General features: G+C 44.0%; 1 protein-coding gene across 1 annotated transcript in view; it reads right to left on the bottom strand.

Moving 5' to 3' along the window:
- The window catches only part of EPHA8 (EPH receptor A8), a 66,945-nt gene extending 48,036 nt beyond the window's left edge, over positions 1 to 18,909 (bottom strand). The window contains exon 1 of the mRNA XM_078379120.1: positions 18,732 to 18,909. Within this exon, the coding sequence (XP_078235246.1) occupies positions 18,732 to 18,822 (91 nt within the window). The 5' untranslated portion in view covers positions 18,823 to 18,909. The remainder of the gene's footprint in view (positions 1 to 18,731) is intronic.
- Positions 18,910 to 19,117: the final 208 nt, after the last annotated feature.

The following is a 19,117-nucleotide window of genomic DNA, read 5'->3' as shown; positions in this document are numbered from 1 at the left end:
AACATGACTTAAATTGTTGGGGCGCCTTTCATCGTACGCACTTTTATGCACAGTTTGCAGTTATTTTCCTGTTGGCTGTTAAATGGGCTTGAGTGGTTTGAGATCTTTTCTACAGAATGTCCCCAATGAAACAGAAATTTGCTGCCCTCTGCTCTCTGCCACCTGAGACCAGTGTCTCGTACAGCCTCACGGTAGAGCTAGCCCTACTTGGAATATTAACTGTAACCCATTCCTTTTAACGGGTCTCTTTCGATACTCTGGAAATATGGCTCCATCCAATCCCTTGCTAGCTGCCCCAGGCCATTTATTGCAGGCAATGTGTTGATGGCGTTAGATAACGGGGAGAAAACAGCTATCATCCCATCAACCGTTTCCCCGGGCTTTGCTCATGCCCTGAGCGGAAGATTTTAAATTCCGGCCGCAAACCTGTCAATAGCTTGAGCGAAAAGGCTGATCTGCCAGCTCATTGTCGAGCAGTTAACCTTCTCTTGGATAATATAAGGGCGTACGTAGAGTCTTGCTGGATTAAGCCAAAGATCCATCACCTCCTGAGTTTTGCTCCAAGGAGTAACGAGACGGTAATTCCAAAGAACTGGCACGCAAGGTATGGAGGCAGGAGGTGGATTCGAAACCTCCGCACCTTGTTCACCCACTCTGGCCGGACGCTAGAGCTCAATGGCTTGGCATGAAGGTGTCTGTGTGTTCTTTGTGCATATGGGGATGGGATTAGTCTGAGAGACAGTGGGTACATGCAGGTGGGTGCATGATGCCTTGTGAAAGAAGGCATGGATTGATTCAGTAACAGAAGTCTAGTCTCCAAATCCTGCAAGGTGCTAGTCCCTCTAGATTCAGCACTGGATAGGCTTCGTCTAGAGTCCTGTGTCCAATTCTGGAAGGATGCCAAAAAACTGGATTCAAGTTCAGAGGAGGGCGACAAGCATACTCAGGGGGCTGGAAACCAAGCCCTAGGAGGAAAGACTGAAAGATCTCTGGGCCTGTTTAGTCTTGAGAAAAGAAGACAGAGAGGAGATAGGATCACACTCTTCAAAGGGGCAGGATACCCAGAGTGTGTGGTGCATAATAATGGGCTCAAGTTTCAGGAAGCCAGATTTCGGTTGAATATATAAAAAAAAACTTTCTGAATGTCAGAGCAGTACCCGGAAGAGGTGAGCACTCCAGAACTGGAGGCATTCAAGGGGAAATCGGACAACCCTCTGTCAGATCTGCTTTGATTTGGATTCCTGGTTTGAGCAAGGGGTTGGACTCAATGGTCTTATAGGTTCGGTGGTTCGTTCCAGTTCATTTTCCGGCTGAATCGGAATCCAGCACTTCTCCACCCCGCCTCCTCCAACATGTGTCCACTCAGAGGCAGCCTCCTGGCTTCCTTGCCCCGCCTCCTCCAGGCACTGCCTCTGAGTGGCCACCCACTGGAGGAGGCGGAGCTGGGAAATACCCAACAGCTCTTTGGCCGAAAAAAACAAATTGGCAGTTTAACAGTTTGCGTCCGTCTCTGTTCCATAATCTTCAGCATGACACACCTTTATCCTCACAGTGAGATTTCTCATTGCAAAGAGCTGTTGTTTTGTTTTTCGGTGAGGACCCTGACAGGAAATCTTGTCTGATTTCCTGAATGTTTTGTGGTAGTTCTTTTTTCCCCTGGGGGGGGGGGGAAACCCAATCTGCACAGAATAATTCCAGTTCTGGCACAAAATGGCGTCTTTTATGGGGGGGGGGTGAGATTTCCTGGAAGCCAAAGGGAGCTGTGTTGAATTTGGCAGTTTCATGTGCTTGAAACAATTCATCATCATCATCGCTGTACAACTACAGAACATTTTTTGTTTGTGCCACTTCCACAGGTTTGTATTACAGACAGGGATCCGCACGATGGTATTCCAGCCTGCGAAAGGGTCGCACACACATACATACATGCATGCACAGTGAATGTAAAATTGGGAGGGGCAGAGAGAGACTTCCAAAGAATGGAAAGAACAAAAGCTAACTGTGCAATTCCATAATTAACTTGAGAAATTAGTTAATTAATTTTAGAAATTAAGTAATTAAACTGGAATGCAGAAGGAGTGGAATGCAGAGCAGAGGAAATCGGACGTACAAGGGGAAAAAACTGGAATAAGGGAAATCCAGAGGTCGGCATTAACAGTTTGACTGTAATGCATTTAGCTAATTAAGGTATCGTTTTGGGAAACAGGGGGCCAACTCAATTAAAAGGGTTTTGAAACTTAAATCACTCTATTTCATTTTAGAAATTGCTGGAACTTAAATGGCTAATTTAGTTTAAATTGAATTGACAGAAAAAGTTACTTTTTTGGATTATAATTGTTAAAATCTCCCAGGTGATGACTGTGTTGTAAGAGCTACAATAAAAAAGTAACTTCCAATCTCTAGTTTGGACTACAGGAGTTACGTCTTTCTGGTTAGGTTTCATGGTAGTCGTATAATTTTATTTTATACAACTATTTCAATTTCAATTTAACTGTTGAATAATTCAGTGCAAAAGAATTAGGTGTTTCTAACAGGAGCGATGATAGCACTTTTCAAATGCTTGAAAGATCATCATACAGAGAAGAGGCAGGATCTGTTCTCAATCATCCTGGAGTGCAGGACACATAATAATGGGCTCAAGTTAGAGGAAGCCAGATTTTGGGTTGAATATCAGGAAAAACTTCCTAACTGTTAGAGCAGTATGACAATGGAATCGGTTAGGTCGTGAGCGCTCCAGCACTGGAAGCATTCAAGAGAAAATTAAACAACCATCTCTCAGAAATACTTTGATTCAGATTTCTGCATTAAGCAAGGGGTTGGACTTGATAGCCTTATAAGGTTCCTTATTCTATGATTCTATGATTCACCAACAATTAACCTTTTCTCCTGTCTTCCCCATCTCTGATCTGTTATATTAAAGTTTATCTTTAATCAACAAAATGGCCATGGACTACAATATTATCTTTAGTGTATCAATGCATTTCCAAGGCTTGTATGTGTGCATTTCTACATATACTCAGCAGTTCCATTCCCAGCTTAAAATATTTTCTTGCCTGATTGTTCTAAAGTGTGTGTTGGGATATGATTTCAGGCCGAAGTGACTCATGACCCAGGAGGAATACGAAGTTTCTGTCTGAGTCATGAGCTGTCTATATTTTCAGGTGTGCATCCCAACAAAAATGGCACGGTGTGTAGGAAAAGCAGCAATTTATATAGTGACGCCTCAAAGATGGATAAATTTGATGGAGTGAGTTAGCAATCCATTAAACTACAGGGCAAAAATAAGATTTGGTGGCTGAAATCCTATTGAGGTAACTCTGCCTGCAGAAGGCTGGTGATGTCACCAGTAGTGTGCGACTTTCAGGAATTAAAGACTTCCTTCTTCTGTACCACACTTCCCATGGCTTCAACACAATGAAAGGGATTACATAAGAGTTGGAAAACTGTGAAACAGAAGTAGGAAGCTTTTAACTACCCGGAATTATTCTCTACTGGTAATGTCACCATCATTCCACAAGTGTAAGTTATGCAACAGGATTTCAGCCATCTTCAAGTTGTCAAAATCCTCTTTGTTAGTCTTACTGTAACAGGTTAACACATTTTTCTCCTGCCATTGACCCTCAGAAATAATATCCAGGGAGTATCCTCCATGCTTTGATACACCTTCTAATAAACATTTTGATATACATCCAGTGTACCCTTATGGTTCCTAATCCATATGGAGTACTGGGAGCCTGTTTCTATGGATAGATCAGAGAGATCAGTTGTTACTCTTTTGGAAGTTCCTGGGAAGCGTAGATCAAAAATATAGTATCTCGTATGTCTGTGATGGATCACCTTAGCTGAAAATATTTTCTTTAACATTTGAAATTCCTGGAAGGGAAGGAAACCCTGACCTTACTCTCAAATTTGTATAAATCCCGAATCTCATGCCTGAGTCTGGCATTGAAATGAATTATATCCCAGTTTGCTTTCCACCTGTTCACACGCCGTTCCCCATGCCTCAACAGCGAACATCATGCTCATTCTGAAAGTCGTAAGGGAGAAGTAGAGCAGAGATTCAAGCAGAAACAAACTGAACTCCATAAAAGGGCGTCCTTAACCCCTGATCTGGATTCACTGAATTTGGAAAACCCGGACATGCTGCCACACTAAACAAGACTTCCCTTCAAGGTTAGAGGCCTTGTCTCATGCCTCTTCTTTCCCAAAGCAAATTAATACAGTGGTTTTTAAAAAATCCTCGCTTCCTGCTTCGCCATCTGAGGGAATTGTAATTTGAGTTACGATGAAGTGAACATTAGTTGGCATCATTATCTCTCGAGGAGAGGAAAACCAACAAACGGCAGCCTCCTTTCCGAAGGGCCTTCTTTCTTTCCGCTACGCGAGTGTCACAAATGCAGAAAGGAGAGGATAATCGCCCGCCTGAGAAATACACTGTGTGTGGCCGAGCCTCCGCTGCTCCGACCGGCTTATACTGGGGCTTATTGCCCCAATTCCGCTAAGCATTCCCAGTGTCTTTATTCTTTGTCCCGGGCTCCCACAGGCTTTTCATGCGGCTACGTTCGCTCTGCGCAGGTCAATGTGAAGGGAAGCCAGAGGCATGGAAGGGGAGGTTCCCTGCCTGCAAGCTCTGAATGGTGCGTGGTCAATTTTGTTTGCTGTACATGCTGATGATCTTCTGCAACATGAACGGATGAGGGCCAGATCACAGAGGGTTTCGTTTGACCCAAGACGTTACATTCACTGGGAAATAAAAAGCATTCCCACAGCGAAAGGCAACGGATGAAGGAAATAAGAGTCCTCATCTCTTCAACGTGAATATTTATTTATGTATTGTTTATTTATTTATTTTGCAATGGCCCGGAACTGCCGGAGCCCTCAGTGGCTGAGGTCTCTGGCTGCAGAGACAGAGGTTGGGAGTTCGATTCCCCCACTGGGGCCTCCTTGAAAAGGGGCCAGACTAGATGATCCAGAGAGGTCCCTTCCAGCCTCTACAATTCCACAATAAGATTGTTATTTACTGTTACCTCAAAAGAACCAAAAACATGACCATCAGCAGATATGAGGTGAAGGCTTCTTTTTTCTTTCCGTCTCCAGCCTACAAATTTCTCTATGCCACCTTCTTCCTGTGAGCTCCTTTAAGTTGTCACCATCAGTTTACCACCGTAACAATGTGGGTCATTTAGCAGAGTGTTCTTTTAAGGGTTGTGAAAAGTCTTTTCAACAAAGGATGCTATTCATTCAATTGGGTTTTTTTTTTCTTGAGAGAGAGACACAGAGAAAGAAAGGAACTGAAAGCTTTTTTTATGAGGATACATGAGGTGATTGTCCATTCAATTTTCTTGTTTTGGATTCAGCCAGCTTTTAGGTTCTCCTTGCTCCTAGAAATATTTTGATTTCTGGTTAATTGAATCTTCAAGATATGTTTTATATTTCTTTTGGTGACATTTTACAGATTTTAATTAAGGCCTCGGGTATTATTAATTTCTCATCTTGCTTTCACTCATGGAATGTTTTGCTTCTGTGTTTTTTTTTAAATTAGTTATGAGAAAAGCATGACTAGATATTACTAAAGGACCGTTATTTGTTTGGAATGAAACCTCGTTATGACCCTCAACTGGAGTGGATATATTGGGACTTGGCATAAAACACAATTTATTTAGTGGATCCTTTGGGATTAATGAATTTGATCTGCTGTTTGTTACAGAGTTTTGAATTTCTGATTAAAAACACTTTTTGTTATGCATTAGAAGTGCAAAGATCCAAAGTTCACCTCTTTTTCATTAACCAGCACTTAAAGTCTCAGTGACTCACTCTGAGATGTTTGTCAGAGAAAGGTTAAAAATGTTTCTTAAAATTGCTTGAAATTACATACTTGTATATGCCGCTTTCTCTACTGCACACATACTTAGCAACCAACTGAACAGATCAACAGCAAAGAACAGTCTCCAATACAGAGAAGAAAGGGAAAGAAAAACTCAGCAGAGAGGGGAGTCTCTCTTTGAATTCACAGGCTGGAAGGAAACGTTAGTGCTGGATAGACAGACATCACACCGGCCCAGAAAAATCCCTCAAACCACAGACAGCATGTCGGGTTGCAAATAAAACTCCGACACAATTTATCCTTATTGGAAAGGAAGGATTGATTCAAGGTAGGGTTTAAGGTGGACCTTAGGCCATTTTTTTCAGATGTAATATATGTTTCTTCCAGAATTCATGATATAGATCAGTGCTTCCCAGCCTTGGGTCACCCAAGTTGTTCTAGGACTGAAACTCCCAGAACCCCTGGTCAGCACACCTAGTGGTGAAGGCTTCTTGGAGTTATAATCAAAGCACACATGGGTAACTCAAGGTTGAGAACCAATGTTGCAGAAGCAGACCCATTGAAACAGAGCAATGTGTTGTCCACAATATATTAATGTGGACAACACATCACATTGCTTCAATGTGTCTACTCTAGTTGGAATGTAGCCTTTTAGTTTCTCCTTGTTCAGTGAGAATCTTGAAGGCAAAGCGGATCAGAGGAGGAAGTGAGGATGTGAAGAAATCTGGCCTTATGAGAACTCCAGGTGAGACCCGGTACACCAAGGTTCCCTCTCCAGACATCTCCAACCACCTTGAAAGATTTCATTCCTGGAGTAAGACTGAGTCACCAAATCTCAGCACTATTTCCTTCATCGCGGTTTCTGAAAATAGAATTAAACTGTTGTTTCCTCCAACTTACGGCAACCCAATGGATGAGCAATCTCCAGCATGCCCCGTCCTCAACAGCCTTGCTCAGCTCTTGTAGACTCAAGCCTATGGCTTCCTTTAGGCAGTCAGTCCATCTTGTGTTGGCTCTTCCTCTTTTCCTGCTGCCTTCCACCTTTCCCAGCATTATTGTCTTTTCTTGAAGCTTAAAATAGACTGTGCATAGAATTCCTGCTTCTGGTTAAATAAATGAGTGCCTTTTCCTTTTGTGACATTAAACACACACACACGTCGCACAACAGAATGGGTGAATGGCTCACATAGACAGGATCAATCCACCAAACACTACTATTTGGATCATATCATGCATCAAGGCAACCATGATCACATTCTCAGCGCTGCTGGGTTGTTGTTTTTTACAGAAAAAGCTCTCGCAAGGACACCCGTTGTTTTTTCTCCTCCAAAATGCGACAAGCAATCATGGCAGCTGAGTTCATGTCGAGATCGGTCCCTCTCCTTTTATGCACCAGAGTGGGTTTAAGATTTTGGAGAAACGAAAGAAAGAGCATGGGAGAAATTTACTTCTCCACCTCTTGCTGAACCTTGCTGGTATCATCAACAAATAATGCACCCACTGTTTTCCGCGAGCAGATGAAATCACCCAGCATCGACTGTTTTCTTCTTAGGCCTTTGCCTACTCCTCCCCGAGGCTAATGCAGGCAGACCTGTGCCTTACACCCTCCAAATCCAGCTGCGATAATCATACCCAACCGGAAATGAAAGAGCGAAAAGAAAATGCCTGATCAATGAGTTTGTATGAATGCGACGGACTGGAAAGTGGCTCTTAGCGTTCTCGGCCGATAAGAATCCCCCTGGTGTGGCCCCGTCAAATGCTTAAGTGCTTTCGACTGATCAAATGCTTTCCTTTTGAACCAAATCGCTGATTAAAATGAATTTTGCATCTTATCAATAAACGCCGTCATCTGAAAGCATTTGGTGGCAAAAAAAAAGCAGCAGCTTTTGATTTAACGCAGGTGCCAATACAAGCCACGTATTGGGAAATCATTTTAAAATGCGTCGCCCAGCCAGCCAACTTACATGAATACTGTATTTTTTTCTAAGAAGGCCGTTACACCTAATAGAAATTAAACTGGTATTTTTTTTGGGGAGGGGATCCATGCTGCTACAGATTGATCAGCCCTGGGATTCTTCCTTTTTTTGGACTACAAATGTGCACAAAGCATTATTTTTAACCAAATGGATGCACACAAAGATATGTTTTCTCACAAACAGAGAAAAGGTTTTATTTATTATTATTATTTTTCAAAAACTCCAGGCACAGTCAGAAGTATAAAAAACATCGACTGGCATTATATAACAGATGCAGGTTTTATTGTTATAAGTATTGTTATTATTATTTTTGTTATTATTATTAGTTTTCTCATGGCTATGTGCTTTATTTGGGGAGGGCGGGGAGGAATCTAATGTAATTTTCATCCAATTGGAAAGCCATTCAAGCTGGCAGCCAGCATCACAGATGACACTCTGTGACCCTGAATTCCCCAGTTAAACTTTATTCTGTATGAAGCCCTCCTTTATTTTCACCCTCCTCCATCCTGAATCTTCCACCCTTCAGCTTCTTATATGACCCTGGATTCTGGCACTAGAGAAGAAAGATGAAAGACTTTTCCCTCTTGGAATTATACGCCATTTATATACCTATATCCTCTTTTCCCATGCTTGCCTTTTGCTTTTTCTTCTAAGCCAAACAGTACTCAGGGTTATGACCTTTCCTCAAGAGGAGCCCGAGACGTTTCCATTGCATTTTTCTGTGGTACTGATGCATGAGAATGCAGTGGTGATATTGGGTGGCAGAGAAAATAAACATTCTACAGGGCAATCCTAACAGTGGATATAGAGGAGATCAGCATCGACGTTAGCACATCTGTAGATGGTTCTGGCAATCGCTTTGTGTTCAAGTGAGAAATGGTTAACTGGTGAAAAAAAGGAGTTAGCTTCTGGAGTTTTCCTTTGCTTGATGTCACTTTGTGAATGGTAGTGAGCACAAGAGGGTGTCCTGCAGACCATCTAGAATGCTGCCATTGTTCTCAACATTCAGGCTGCCCTTTGTTATGTAAATCTTGACATCCTTTTTCCCGCTGGCAACACGGGCATGATATTGTGCAGTAATATCAGGTCATTTCCTGGCATTTTGAATGATGGGTGCAGAAGCACAATATCCCACATTCATAAACCTGAAGGGTTTCTTTTGAAGATCTGGATTTGTTCCCAATCAGCAATAGCTTGTTCAGTTATGGCAGCCATGACTCTCCTCTGACAAACCTCAGTTTGATGTATGTGAGAAAGTTTCCATGTGTGCATATTTCTCTAAACAAAACTGACTCTCTCATGCATTCCTTCTCAGGCTAGAGAAATATGCACACATGGAAACCTTCTATATTTTAGATCTCAACATTATTTTCAGTCCATTTATTGGGGAATGTGTGAATTTTGGTAAACTCCTTCAAAAAAGAAAAAGACAAATGGGGGGGGGACCTCAAACCAAGCAAAACAGAGACATTAAATGGACGGATGAACAAAAAACAAATAAACAAGCAAACAAATAAAGCAAGCAAGCAAGCTAAACTCTTATGATCTTTTCCATCTAGATTCAGTCATTGTTAAGAGCTTTGCTAGAGTGCAGTCAAACTCAAAGATGTGCTATATGCAATATTCTTAGAATTGAAAGAAAAAAAATCTTGTATTGACAGAAACCGGATTTCTGTGGAACTTTAAAGACCGAGGCCAGAATCATGTTGGAGAAAAATTACATGTCCAATGATAACTGCACAACGGAGGCCAGCAACCCCAAAGCTATAGGATGTTGAGCAGAGGGGGTGAATGTGTGCTGGCTTTTGACAGTTTCAGCTGAGCTCTCCAGGGTGCTGAATTATATATTTCAAATAGGTCAAGCGACTTCAGATGCATGGCCTTGATGCACCTGAGTCCCAAGCCTCTGCTGCCCCCTGGGCTTCTGTTGCACAACCAGTCACAGGATTGGTCACAGAACCAGTTTGCTACTGGTTGCATAACAGAAATGCGAGACAGGCCAGTTATAGTGCTGGGTCATTTTAATAATAATAATAATAATAATAATAATAATAATAATAATAATAATAATAATAATAATAATAATAATAATAATAATGATGATGATGATGATGATGATGATGATGATGATGATGATGATGATGATGATGATGTGCTGTCAAGTCCATTCTGACTTATGGTGACCCTTTTCAGGGTTTTCCAGGTAGAGAAGACTCAGAAGTACTTTACTCTTCCCTTCCTCTAGGGGTGTTCCTGGGACTGCACAGCTTGCCCAAGGCTACCCAGGCTGGCTGTTCTCCCAGGAGGCACAGTAGTGGGGAATTGAACTCCCAACTAGCTACCTAACTCACTGAGCTATCCAGTCACTCTAGGTTTAATTATTGTGTGTGTGTGTGTGTGTCATCCTCACAGATCACGATGAGAAACCAAGTGCTTGGTCTCCTCATCCCATAGGAGGGTGAGGTATTTTGTGAGCTTCCAAAGAAAAAGGAAAAAGTATTATTATTTCTGAGCCAGTTGAGCAAAAAGGCACAAAGAACATTTCAATGTAAGGAATGAAGAGAATGCTGGTAGCTGCAGCTCTGTTGTGTGGTCTTTTAAGGATCAGATTACAAGCTGGCATTTTATATGTGTGTGTGTGTATATATATATATATATATACACACAGAGAGAATCATTCTGTCCTTAATTGAAGGTGTGGATGCTCCTGAGGTTGCAAAATTTCTTATTGAAGTGTCTTGTTGAGACACAACAGCATACATCAAGGCGAACAAAGGCCAGGATCTTCTTGGCTTACACCACTGCGGGGAAATAAACATAGGAGGACTCCAAACCTAGACACCCCAGCTGGATTGTCCTTCTTGTGACCATTTGTGCACAGATTGTGAAATACAGCATGCAATCTGTCACAGGATTGATCTCACCAAGGAGAGCCTGCAGGATGAAGGAAATGCTACGCTCCTGCCCTTATAAGCACAGGTCTTTGACAAAAGGTTCTAGCGATCTTCATTCACATCCTTAGGCCTTGGCCCACCTTGCCATGGAATGAGAATGAAGAATCGGAAGCCAGAGATTGGTTTGAATGCCAAGAAGTCACAACACCGCCTGCTTTTATTAGCCATCAGAGGCATAGTGTGATAAGGAAAATTGTGTATTCTTTCCAGGTTGGGGAAGCTATTGACCACCAAGAATGAGCAAAGACTCTATTAGACATGAATAATACTAATCATGTGCTGTCAAGTCAGATCTGACTCATGGCAACCCTTTTTTTTAAGGATCTGTCAGTGCTCATTGGAAGGACAGATCCTGAAGCTGAGGCTCCAATACTTTGGCCATCTCATAAGAAGAGAAGACTCCTTGGAAAAGACCCTGACGTTGGGAAAGTGTGAAGGCAAGAGGAGAAGGGGACGACAGAGGGCGAGATGGATGGACAGGGTCATCGAAGAGACCAGCATGAATTTGACCCAACTCTGGGAGGCAGTGGAAGACAGGAGGGCCTGGCGTGCTCTGGTCCATGGGGTCATGAAGAGTTGGACATAACAACTAAACAACAACAAAAAATGTAAAGAATACTCAGAAGTAGGTTGACCCTTCCCTTCTTCTGAGGTTGCCCAAGGCTACACAGGCTGGTGCTTCTCCCAGGAGGCTCAGTGGGGGGATCAAACTCCCAACCTCTGGCTTGGCAGCAAGACACCTAAGCCACTGAGCTATCTAACCAGCTACGTCAGACATTAGACATGCATCATCAGGAAGCAAAGGGTCACTTTAGTTCTGAACTGTGCATCTCCCACATTTTCTGTTTTGATCTGCATTATTTTAACCGACTTTAAAATTTCAGCTTATATCAGCCAGAATTCTACTGGGGTGCACTTTAAGGAAATCACATCAGCCTCAGCAACCAACTGCTTCACGATAACTAGGCACTGGTTGTGTTCCCAGAAGTGTGCACAATGCTGGCCAATATTGAAATGTCTTCTGGTTGTGTGTCTCAAAATGTGTATATCTTAAATACACTGTATTCTGGATGAGGGAGCCGAAAAAGGAAAAACACTCTAAGTCTTGCTTTTTGATTTCTTTCTCTTTTAAGAAAGAAATGCTGGGTTCTGCTTAGCACTGCCTTCACACAAGCAAACTTTTCTCTCGATGGCATGTATCATCATCCCAAAGCCAAGCCTTAAAATTATGTCGTAATTCCAGGAGCTATTCAAAACGATTTTCTCTCCAAGCTCCTTCGTGATGTACGTATTTGGTCTTGTTTTTAGAAAACTGCTTGTCTCGATGTCGGATAGCGGGAAGCAGATTTGTGAAAATCCCAGCCCTGACGCTTCAGGAATCTCTCTGTCTTTTTTTACCCATTTTATTTTGAAACTTTCACATTTTCATTTTGAAAGGTTTTTCTCCGGAGACCTGAGGGAGATCATCGGTAGCTCTAAATGAAGTCAACGGGTCTTTCAAAAATGCCTGCTTCTACCTTCTCTGGGGACATTTAGGTTTCTTTCTCAGAAGCAAACTTTCTAAAAGAAAGTAAGTTGTGTTTGTTTGGTCTGGAGTGGCTAAAGGCAGAATTTCTGAAAGGCAGAATTTCTACGTTTCACATCTGAAGAAGAATAGACATAGGGTTGCCATTTGCCATTGTCCAAAACTAAAACTCAGTTATCCTATGAAATGCACCTCCTTTTGTCATTTTCAATCTATTTCTTTCTTTAGAATCATAGAATAGTAAAGTTAGATGGAGCCTATCACTATTTATGTAGCCACTCACCTTTACCTCTAAACTCTGGAAGATTTGTCTCTGTTTTGCCAGCATCTGCTGTGTTTTTGTATTGGAATCGTTTTTATATACACATTTTTATATCAGTTATTTTAAATTTAGAGATTTGGCTCTCTCTTTTTTGTGAAGTTCGATTGTATTATTTTCTGATTTTATTATATGCAGAGTATATGATTACACACTTATGTTACTATTTTGAAAACAGCCCAAAGTAGTGATCTGGTCACTTGAGGAAGGAAGGAAGGAAGGAAGGAAGGAAGGAAGGAAGGAAGGAAGGAAGGAAGGAAGGAAGGTAGGTAGGTAGGTAGGTAGGAAGGAAGGAAGGAAGGAAGGAAGGAAGGAAGGAAGGAAGGAAGGAAGGAAGGAAGGAAGGAAGGAAGGAAGGAAGGAAGGAAGGAAGGAAGGAAGGAAGGAAGGAAGGAAGGAAGGAAGGAAGGAAGGAAGGAAGGAAGGAAGGAAGGAAAAAAGAAAAAAGGAAGGAAGGAAGGAAGGAAGGTAGGAAGGAAGGAAAGAAGGAAGGAAGGAAAGAAAAAGAAAAAAGGAAGGAAGGAAGGAAGGAAGGAAGGAAGGAAGGAAGGAAGGAAGGAAGGAAGGAAGGAAGGAAGGAAGGAAGGAAAGAAAAAAAGGAAGGAAGGAAGGAAGGAAGGAAGGAAGGAAGGAAGGAAGGAAGGAAGGAAGGAAGGAAGGAAGGAAGGAAGGAAGGAAGAGTTAAATTATAGGGTGCTTTTCTCCCTATACAACACAATTGCACAACACAGTAAACAGAATTTAAAACACTATAAAAGCATTATCATCATTTTAGAACTCCACAGCTGGAAGGAACCCTAAGGATCATCCAGTCCAGCCCCTGTCAAGGAGGCCCAGTGGAGAATCGAACCCCCAACCTCTGGCTCCACAGCCAGATACCTAAACAAAATATATCCTTAAAAAAAAAAGAAAAGCAGATAATTATTTTTAGAATCTCCAAATAAAAACACTGAAAAGTAGATGCAGCTCAGTTAAATAAACACAGCATCCCATAATGGTTCCTACTTGTTAAAATGAGCTGGATTTCTCACAAGTGTATGTTAGGGAAAAGTGCACGGAAAATGCATATGTTAGCAGAAACGACATGCATTGTATTAGGAAAATTATCAGGAAAAAATGGATATATATTGGCAAAATTACATACGAAAGTGTGGTTTTTTTAAAGAGCTTTTTAAAACCGTGTTTCATCTGTAGTTTTTAAAGAGATTTTAAATCCGTTTTCTTGAGCGTGGTTTTGGGGGTGCTTGCATAGTGAGAAGCAAGAAATAAATGCTATGAATTACAAAGAACTAAAGGTATTTTGAGGAGCACACACAAAAATGAACGAATAAAAGATTTCATTTTTAAAAATGATACTGAGCGAGAGATTTGGACACTCCACACGCATGGAGATGAACCCTGTTTAAAACTGGAAAGAGAAGAGAGGACAAGAGAGAAAGGAAAACTGAGTGATTCACCTGTCACTACCTTCATGTAATTAGAAGCGATAATTGCATATTTTCTGGAGAAGCATATGCGCACACAGCTTCCGGTCTAAAGCCTCCTCCTGGTTTATGGAGCTTCGAAAGTAAGTCAATGATTAAGATAGCAATTTGGGCCTCGGTCCACCCTGGGAAAACCCTCTGTTTTCCATCTTCTTCTTTGGCTCCTCATGGCGTCGCAAGATTTTGTGTTTCGGACCAAATTTATTTATGTCTGATTCACAAGAAAAGATCACCATCAAGTCTATGGGTGTGTCACTGGAGACTAAGATCATCCACACTCTTTCCTATCCGTATTGGGGTCTCCCTCTTTTCCTGCTGCCTTCCACCTTTCCCAACCTTATTGTCTTTTCCGGACAACCCTGCCTTCTCCATGATGAGCCTCAGTTTCAACATTTTGAACTCCAAGAGATCATTTAGGATTGATTTGATCTAGGACCCACTTGTTTGTCTTTTCTGGCCATCCGGGGTATCCACAAAGCTCTCCTCCAGCATCATGTTTGTAAATTACTTCTACACGATGATTTAAAAAATTCAAATTTTGAGAAAAGCCAAATGTTTTCCCATTGAACAAAAACTCCTACACCTTCGCAAGGATGCAAGCAAGTGAAAAGTGGCTCTCGGCCATCAGAACCTATGACCATTCTGATCAAAGTGGACAGGTGAGTTGAACAGGTGAGCAGGAACTTATCTATGAACCTGGGCTTTCTCTGCCTACAGAGTCATGTGAATTCTTCAGCAGCTTTAGAAGATTTCCTTGCCTACTCTTCACTAACCTGGTACTCTCCAGTTGTGTCAGCGTAACAGTTCCATCATCCCCACCCAATTAAGGTTATGGGAATTGTAGTCTGACACATCTGGCTGTCCTAGATTGGAGAAAGCTGTTACAGACAAGGGTGAGCTTAATAACAGAAGCATAATTTAGATATTCTAAATTGTTTTCCTCAACAGAGAGAAAGGATGATTTAAGGATGGGAAAGTCTGTTACTGTCAGGTTCTCCTCCATTCAAGTTTCTTTTTTAAGTCTTAAATTCTTTCATTCCCAATATATGATCACTGAACTTAGGTGAGGTCTAGAAAAATTAACTCAGACATGTCATCCACACACCCTGGCTTTTCAACAGGTGCAACATGGGTTATGTTGTAGTTGGACCTGGATGGTATGGATAAAAGAACTTCTCAAGGAAAGAAGGGGAAACTCAAATCCAGTAATCATCCCGTGAATACACAGGGATTTATGAGATCTGACATTTCACACAATAGCAATTGGATGCTTACCTTTGGGGCTACAAAAAGTTTAGAAAACTTACTGGACTACAGCTGCCAGAAACCCCAGCAGGGAGGTTCTCTGGCCACGTTGGTTGGACAATTCCTGTAAGTACAAGTCATTTTTTCCCAAACTTCTGTGATAGTGAACATCTGTACCACCCTTAACCACCAATCTTGGATCCTAAAATCAATAGCAAAGCATTGCAAAATAACTTGCTAGGCAACAATTTTCCAAATCTACTGGCCTGCATGGGTTGGAAAAGTGACACTCTACCCATGCTGGTTTGTAGGTTCTGGGAGTGGTAGACCAAAAACATGATTTTCCTAAATTCCAGGGTGATTCTTCATCTACTCTCCTTGGTGACCCACCAGTGGAATGAGCTGACTTGGATTTCACAGACATGGTGAACCTGCTCTAGCTTCTAACTCATGCTTCAAAGGCGTTCTCCAAGGTGCTGAACCCAGGAGTATCCAAAGTATTCAGTATAGTTGGAAAGTACAGTTCATCACCTTGGAGAGCACCCAAAAAAAGTTCAAACTAAAACCCAGAGCAGATTCCCTGTATAAACCAGAGTCGCCAGCCTTCCACTACAAGCCCCTCTTATTTTGTCCTTCTCTCTGCTAAGACTCTGTGGTCAAAATTCGGTCACCCTGATCACTTGGAATAATCATGGCAGAAGAGACACAGATATCCACAAAATTCCTGGGGCCAACGGCGAGCTGTACGGCGTGGCCCACACAAAAGTGGCTGCCCGTTGTGCGATCTGGCGGTTTCGACAAGCACGTCTCACCAGCCTGCACACACCAGGATCCCAGTGGGGGGAATCAAGACAGCTGGTTCATCCACTCTGCGCAGCAGTGTAGAAACAACAACAGGACGCACGAAGGCAGGCTGAAAGGCAGGGGGTGGGAGAGATTAACATGTCCTAAAAGAGTTTTTATGAAGGCAGTTCATGGCCAACAGGAGCTCTCCAGGACCAGAGAAGAAACATGAAGGAAAGGCGTGAAAATAGGCAGTGACAGGAGAATCAAAGTAGCTGCAATGGAGTCGTCAGAATGGAAAAATCTCATCTCTCCAGCTCATCTCTCTCTCTCTTAAGGTGACATTGGGAACCCATTGTTTTCAACCCCAAACCTTTCCTTTGTTTGGTGGGCATGGAGGGAGCAACCTCAGGGTTGACACACTAGCCTCCGGTGACCTGTGGCTCAAAGCCACCCACAGCTTCCAAATAAGCAATTTTTGCAAACCAAAGGTTGCTGTTACATAAGGGGATGCCGAGGAGCCCGGTCGGTGCACGAACGAGGCATTATCAGCTCGGGCGGCGACGGGTTCAAAGGCTCCCAAAAGCTGGAGGCAGAGTGATGGGCCCCCCTTGAACAGATAACAATAACTCCCTTCCACTGGAAAACAAAATTACCCAGTGACGCAAACTGTGTAGGACATGGTGTCGGGTTGAGATACCCAGACCAACCTAGTGGCTGCAACACGATCTTGTTTACATGGAAGCATTTCCTGCTGCAATCGGCACACCCTCATCTTAACCGGCGCTATCCTAGGTTTGGAAACGACGGGCAAATGAGCTGCCTCCCATTGTCCTCACCTCTGGCTGGCGTTCTCCCTTTTGACCAAGAACCCTTCGCCCGGCATGCCCTCTCTGAAGAATGCCACCACCCTCGCTTTCCAGAGGGACTCAGTGCATGGCAGCCACTTGGCCCTGCCACGACCTTTCTGGAAGTTTCTCAGCTCCTAGCAGAAGCTCGGTTCAGGATCATGGCCTATTTGCCACAGGTCCCTAAGTGGAAAGCCAATTTGCTGTTGACCACTGGGGCTCAGAAGGAAGAGCTTAGGAATGGAATACTGCCATCCCTTCCTTTAGACACACAGAGAACAAAAAGAGAAGTGTTGATGGATCACGCCAACCTTTCCTGTAGTTAAGCATCCTTCCTCCCACAATGACCCGCCACACATCTCCACGGTCCCCCATCCCCTGCTTCCCAACAACCGGTACACTGCATCTGAATCTGGAGGTACTCTTTTGCTATTGGGAGTGAGAGATCGTACATGGCTTTGGTCTAATCTAATTTGAACCTGGTCGAATTTCCATGAGAGATGCGGGGCAGGTTTGTTGTAGGCTGAACATCAGATTAGGGCGGGACAGGCCAAGGTTCAGAGGCCGTGTTCAGTCCCGTCGATCAAGTTCACTGGGTGACACACACACACACACACACACCCCGGGGCAGCTTTTGTCTCTCAGACTAAATCAACACACACCGTTGTTGTGCGTGGGAAAAGAGGAGGAAAAGAAACCTTACATTTCCTTGGCGGAGCAACGGGATGCAAATCTGACATGTAAACAGCTAAGCAAGCTGGAAAATTTGGAAGGAGAAGGATTAGCGTGAAAGTCTTTGGGCACGGTTGATGGGTATCCGTCAGGAGGGTAAGGAAAGACGAAAGGGAAGGGGAGAGAATAAACAGCGGACGAAATCTGAACGCATAGGTAGAGGGGCTTGGCTGCCAATTCTGGAGTTGGTTCTAGTAAAAGTACTGGGTTTAAATGCATCAGCGCTTGGGGTAGGGGAGAGTGAGTGGTGCAGAAACCCCAACCCTTCACAAGATGGCCATGGATGACTGACAGTGGAAGAGTCTAGGGAAAGTGGGTTGCTTGAGGTTCCTGTCTTCATGGGCATCCATAGTGGCATAGGTCAATGCAGGTTCATCAAACGGGCAAAAACAAACTGGCAGGCAATGGGAGTCAGCGCAGCCAGCGTAGGTTGGCACCAGAGGCAAGCTCAACCCAGATCCCCACCCCCCACGCCAGTGCCCATCTCTGCAACCAAGGACACCCAAGTTACGATCGGGACAGGGAAGCAAGGGAGGGTGGGGTTGGCACCGTCCCATCAGAAGCAGCGGGGGCGCCGTTCTTTCCAATGCTGGTCTTAGGAATGTGGGTGGCCCGCCCCGAAAATCTGGGGTCCAGCGGCAGCCCTTGGATTGCAAGTTTCTGTGAGACAAGCTTGTCCACCTGAACGCCTGCCTCTCCTCTCACGGTCCATGGATGCCATGTCTGGTTTGGACCTCCCCCCATCGCTGCCACCCCTCATCTCTGGTGCCCAGATCCCCATCAGGGGGTGGGCACCACCTTCCTTGTATTTCAAGTCTGTCTCCCGGGCTGTCTCTCTGCTCTATTGCTCCAAGTCCAGGGACACCATCTTCCAGGCGCCCCAAAACTCTGGTCCAGCGGCCGAGTCGGGACTTTGATGGAAGCAGAACAATGTGCCCCTCTCTGACCCCACACATCCCACCCATCCAGCAAAGGGACGGCTCCCAGACACACACACCCACCCACTTCTCTTCCCTGGACTTGGTGGGAGTCTTATCTTACCTTCGCTGGTGGTGGCTGAGAGGCAGGCGGCGAAGGCAGCGAGGAACACCCCGAGGGAAGCTGACCTTTTGGCGGCTGGGGTCCCGGCCATGGTGCCCCCGGGGAGCAGGTGGCAACAGCCCGGCCGGCTGGAGCCCAGAAGCACCCAGCCGGAGTGTTGTCAGGAGAGCCCGGCTCATCCGAATGCACACTTTTCTCTCCCCCCTCCCCACCTTTGCTCACATCCAGGCAAACTGCCTAGAAGGAGGGGACTTCGCTGCCTGTCACGGCTCCCGAAGCCAATCCCGTCCAGGGCCCGCGTGGAGATCTCCCTCCCTCCTTCTGGCTCTCCTCCACATCTCCCTCCCCACAACCCTGAGCACTGAGGCACACAAACACACTGGGCA

The sequence above is a fragment of the Pogona vitticeps genome, chromosome 7 (assembly GCF_051106095.1).
Source record: "Pogona vitticeps strain Pit_001003342236 chromosome 7, PviZW2.1, whole genome shotgun sequence".
Taxonomy (NCBI): Eukaryota; Metazoa; Chordata; class Lepidosauria; order Squamata; family Agamidae; genus Pogona; species Pogona vitticeps.
Note: the sequence above shows the minus strand (reverse complement) of the source record. Positions and strands in the feature narration are given on the sequence as shown.